This window comes from Amblyomma mixtum, chromosome 2, assembly GCF_055824585.1.
Source record: "Amblyomma mixtum isolate Tamu chromosome 2, ASM5582458v1, whole genome shotgun sequence".
Classification (NCBI taxonomy): Eukaryota; Metazoa; Arthropoda; class Arachnida; order Ixodida; family Ixodidae; genus Amblyomma; species Amblyomma mixtum.
The window spans coordinates 167,842,400-167,848,105 of NC_143013.1; the positions used below are offsets into that span (position 1 = coordinate 167,842,400).

The 5,706-nt window shown below is 45.7% G+C and overlaps 1 protein-coding gene across 1 annotated transcript; it reads left to right on the forward strand.

Annotated features, from left to right (window-relative positions):
* Window positions 1-328: 328 nt before the first annotated feature.
* Window positions 329-4,180, forward strand: LOC149361504 (uncharacterized). The gene is made up of 2 exons (XM_089568098.1): window positions 329-862; window positions 4,175-4,180. The coding sequence occupies exons 1-2, from the start codon at window positions 389-391 to the stop codon at window positions 4,178-4,180; spliced, it is 480 nt and encodes a 159-aa protein (XP_089424224.1). The 5' UTR covers window positions 329-388.
* Window positions 4,181-5,706: the final 1,526 nt, after the last annotated feature.

The following is a 5,706-nucleotide window of genomic DNA, read 5'->3' on the forward strand; positions in this document are numbered from 1 at the left end:
CTGAAGTTGCGAAGTTGGGCCCTTTCTTCGCAACTTCACAACCTCACCTCTTAAGGCACTCTCAGCTTACCTCCACCGTGTCCTATCGCCCCTAACAAGCAAAACATCAACGCACGTGCGAAACTCCAGCCACTTCGTCGCGCGTCTGTCCCACGTTCAACTGGAAGCTTACGAGTGCATGGTTTCGTTCGACGTGGTCTCGCTCTTCACCAGCCTTCCTATGCCCTTTGCTGTTTCTGCAGTGAAGTAAGCCCTCGAAGCGGACGCTGGCCTAGCCACAAGGACGAGCCCGAGCCCGGAGGAACTTTGCCAGCTCTTGGAGTTTTGCCTAAGGAGCACAGCTTTTTCCTTCAAAGGAGAATTTTACAAGCAGACCAGCGGCACTGCCATGGGCGCCGCGATCTCGGTGACTGCTGCCAACCTGACGATGGAGGCCATCGAAGAGGAGGCACTCAAGACCTTTCAAGGAAAACCAAAGGTTTTCATTCGTTACATTGACGACTGCTTCTGCATTCTGAAGACGTCGCGGGTCGAAAATTTCCTGGCACACCTGAACTCAGTCGAACCTTCAATTCAGTTTACAATGGAACGAGAAGTGAACGACACATTGCCATTCCTGGACGTCTTCATAAGAAGAGAAGGGGCAGATCCAAAGTTCGGTGTCTATAGGAAGCCAACCCACACCGGCCGCTACCTAAATTTTAATTCCAACCACCCTACTAGCCACAAGGAATCCGTGGTCTCCTCTCTTCCGAGAAGGTCAAAGGCAATCTGCTCCTCGGAAGCAGAAAAAACTGCAGAAGAGGCCACCGTTCCCGCCGACCTACAAAGGAATGGCTACACACGCGGCTTCATTCAACGAGTTGGTCGCCGTCAGGCTCAGAGGGCAGGGGGAACAACACCCAAAAATGAAACAACGAAACGCGCGCGCGTGGTGCTTCCCTACGTGAGGAGAACCAGCGAAGCACTTGCACGCATTCCGGGAAAATATGGAATCTACGTTGCTCACAAACCTGTTTCAACAATAAGCCGCTTCTTGCCTAGACCGAAAGACCGCGTCCCCAAAGAAAAACAACCTGGTGTCATTTAAAAAATCCCGTGCTCCAGGAGTCCGGCTTCATACGTCGGCGAGACGAAAAAACTGCCCCAAAGAATTAGGCAACACAAGAATGACGTCCGGCTAATGAATTCGGAAGCCAACCCCCTCGCCGTACACTGCGAGCGCGCCGACCATCCAATAGCCTTCGAGGAGGTGAGCGTCTTGGCCGTGGAGCCAAACCTGTTCAAGAGGCGACATGTGGAGTCATAGCACATCCGGCTCACAAAGGCGGCGATGAATAGAACTCCAGGAACGCCCCCCTCTGCGTACGTTAGTGGACTCCGCCACGTGCTAACAAAGGGAGAGCGAAGGCAACACCCCGCTGCTGCTGGCACAATTTAGTCACCCCTGAAGAAGGGACCGAGTTGGTCCCGAAACGTTGGGCTAAATTAAAATATTGTTTGGCGTCAGTTTTTTCTCTCAATCACATTTCTTTCGCCTGCTGTATTTGTTTCGGTTTCAACAGCTGAATGATGGCTGTGACGTCAAAGCGAGGTTATTGGTCGCGTGAGGCATGAAAAACTGCAATAAAATTGGTACTTCTGGCTCTTAAGGAATGCTGGCGTCAGCGCTGTAGCGAATTAAAATGATGAATCAGTGATTATAAGTGCAGTTTTTCCACGCCTCACGTGACCTATAACCTCTGTTTGATGTCATAGCCATAGTCAAATTGTTCAGCGAAGCAGGACGGCAGCAAAATTTGATTATAATTATTTAGCGGTCGCACGCGAATACCAGATGGTGATTCATGCATAGTAGTGTCTTCCGCATCATTATAGAGAAGAAAACATGCCACCAAGATTAGGTGTCTATACTCTTTTAAGCTGAACTCTTTTTCATTAGCGCCGCCGCGGTGGCTCAGTGGCTATGGTGCTCGGCTGCTGGCCCGAAAGACGCGGGTTCGATCCCGGCCGCGGCGGCTGAATTTCTTTGGAGAAGAAATTCGAGGCCCGTGTACTGTGCGATGTCAGTGCACGTTAAAGAACCCCAGGTGGTCGAAATTTCCGGAGCCCTCCACTACAGCGTCTCTCATAGCCTTAGTCGCTTTGGGACGTTAAACCTCACAAACCATAAACCATTTTTTCATTAGCCTCCACCTTTCTCTCCCAAAAGTGAGAAACATGCAGGCTAAAGAAAAGAAGATTTCACCTTAAGTACCAAAGTGTCTCTAATCACACGATGAAGCAGAAAAACTCTCGACACTTGAACAGAGAACAAATAGGAATTCCAACCAAATTTTAGATTCTTGTAAGGCTATCAAGCATTTCTGAATATTGTAAACTGCACTTTCACACATGCAGTGCGCATGTATGCCAAGTTCACATTCAGTAGCCCTGTTTTCCGGCAGTAATTATCACGGTCTGAGCTCAGTTACAGATTTAAAACCAGCCAAAAGATGCAACACAGGAAAAGAGAAGAAAACAGGTTGGACTATCAATTAACTTTTTGTGAAGGAAAGTAGGCCCGCATGAAGATGCGCACACAAATGACCCACACCAGCAAAAGGCAGGTCAACAAATAACTGTCACTGATATACAAGCACGTCATCTAAAAGAGAAAATTCTTTCCGGTGAAGATTGACTAATGGCTTCGCTACTCATGCAGCTGTTGCCTTGGAGATATGCATCATATACCTTACAGATTTGTTTACCACTTCCATACACCACTGAAGTGTCACAGAAATCAGGCGTGCACACTGATGGGTCATCTTATGATTTACACTCACGACATTGGCGCTGTAGTGCCAGATTAAAAGCTGCCTTCCCCCTAATCAGTTAATGCTCACTCAGGAACACAGTAAAGACACCTGCACATATCCCTGAAATAATTTCTTGCACAAGCTAGCTGAATGTGATAAATCTCTTCTTGCAAGTCCTGAACCTAGTTTTATGGGATACCATAATGCTATCCCGGCTTTTAACAGCAGCGCAAAGGCCACCAACACAATGCTCGGCGCAAAAATTACATTTAAAAATTTCCCCCCCACTCGATTTGAACTCATGAATTCTACACAAAGGACTCCATGATAACCGTTCTGAGGTGAATGGCAGTTCAGCCTAGCCTCTGGAATCTGTGCCAAAAAAAAACGGAGTCAACGCATCGCAATTGACTTCCGAAATCAGCCGGTGCTGATGACAATTGTATTTTTTGCTTTCTCTGGCTTATAAAGATCCACTTTCAGAAAAAGTGACGTCTTTGTGGTTAGAATGCGGAACTCCATCATCACAGGTCAACTTCAGTTTGCCTTCAGTGTCCCTTTAATGCCTCAAAGTTGAACATTAGCTCCATCCATAGAGGAGGAGGGCTGTGCATAAATTTCGACCACCAAAGATTCTTTAACATGCCCTGACATTGCATGACACACGAGCAAATATGCATTTCCCCTTGTCGAAACGAAGCCACCGCAATTCAATCCCGCGTCTTTGGGCTCAGCAGCCGAACACCAATGCAGTAGGCCACAAAAGCAGGTGAAAAACAAGAGAGAGCCCTTAATAGGCAACCTAACTTGCCAAAATCAACATGACGAGGGGTCACATAAGTAGCAGTGGACTAGGAAAATAAAACCTACTTGTGTCGGAAGATGTCTTCAGTGATTACCTCAAAAGCCTGCTTGCTTTCTGCGCATCCTAGCACCAAGTGAAAGGCTGGCACAGCCATACTGGAGAGCTTGGAAGAGGCATTGCTGGTAAAGCTATGTGGAGCTTGCTGCAAGGTAAAAAGACACATTTAACAGCAGCACAGTGCAAAAAATGGACTAGAATCAAGCATGTAAGGCAACATGCAAGGCACAAAAAGGAGCCGGTCGCAGAATGAAACACGACTGTTTAACCACATTTCGAAGTGGGCCTGGCAACAAGAAATTCGTAACCACGGCAGTCATTCACAAGCTAGCCTCAGACGAGACATCGCTTGCATATAGATATCCAGCATCGTTTCTACAATACATGCCACCATTCAAAAGAACAGACCACCACAGAACGATATTTTCAGTAGAAGTCTGGTTTGCTTCAATTTCTGCATGCATCCCTCAATTTGAAATCTGCATGATTAGCACTGATTTCACACTCTTCACAGGTGTGATGAATTAATAGTGCCAATTGCAGAAAAAGCACACTTTTTCCTTTAACATCAAATAAAGTATTGGAGAGGTACCTCAGCATATTTAAGTCAAAGTCAGATTTATTTGCGCCACTGGTTATAATCACGAAATAATCAAGTTTATTCTTCGTACATATTAAAGGCTCAATTATCCTTAAATTTCACTGCAACTTCGGGATTTAGGGCAAATAGAGCTAGGGCACCTGTGTGCATTTTGCAGTTGTTTGTACCATTTCAGCTCCGAGCCAAAGTATGAAAAAGCGAATGCCAAAATAGAGGCGAAAAACTTCAGAGCAATTTGTTTTTATCTCACCTTTCTGCTATTCAAGGCTCGACTACACTGGCTCGGCCATAAGTACGAACGCAGCTGGATCATACAGAGCTTCATACCTTAAATACACAATTTATAAAAGTACAAGTGAAATACAAGTGAAACAGGAGGAAGCTCAATCCTAACGCATACAGCTGAATCGCAGTCTATGTGGTTAAACTGCTCGAGGGCAGTTACTTCAATTACAGCGTAACATGCGGCGAGAATGTAAAGCCCGGGCCGAAGATGTATTCGCGGGCACATATTCCATTCTCGGCGAGAGATGAATGGCAGTACGGCGGCAGTACGGCGCCGATTATTCACGTAACACCAGCGTCACAGCCTTAAAGAAACGCGCAGGTCTCCAGGATTTATGTCTCCGCCGTAAATTTGCACGACTGTCACTTTTTCATAAACTTTATCATCATCCATCACTTCATAACGACTTTTTTTCTTTGCCTACTTCGATTTTTGACCGCCGCGATCATCCCTTTAAAGTTAGACGCTTCACGTGCAGGACATTTATCTATGCGCATTCATTCTTACCACGCACAATATCTGACTGGAACACTCTGCCTTCACATATCGCAACCACCACTGATCCTGATAAATATTTTAAACTTATATCTTCAATAACTACTGCTTAACTCTTCGCATACATTGTTATTTTCTTTGTTCATGGCTTCCTTTTTTGCAGGGTTTGTTACTAAAAAGATTCATTGTATTAGTGTTCTGTTTGTATAATTTTAATAATGCAGTAATCTTCGTTCTTTGCCGCGCTGCCATTCTTTTGATTCTTTTGCTTACTTATATGTCATGCAAAGTGTCTTATTTGTGCCTTTGATTGATTCTTTTGCTTACTTATTTCATACAGTGTGTCTTATTTGTGCTTTTGTTGTTTGTTTTATATTTGTGGTTTTTTTTTATTCTGTTCAATTGCCTGTGCCCCCCCCTATGTAATACCCTCTCGAGGGCCTTTAGGGGTATTCTGTATAAATAAATAAATAAATATCGTGCGCCCCGCGATCGGATCAGCTGTGCATATTTGCATGGCATACTGACCATGACCGTGTGACCACTGAACCTACACGCGCATTCATGCCCGTGTGCCGCCAGCAAAGAACCTTTCAGCGCTGCGTGCTGCCGCGATAGGCACTGCGTCTTCGCGTCTCTGTACTAGCTGTGTTGACGTGGCCAG

Coding starts and splice junctions, on each gene's coding strand:
- LOC149361504 (XM_089568098.1), top strand. CDS start 389: ATGGGCGCCGCGATCTCGGTGACTGCTGCCAACCTGACGATGGAGGCC.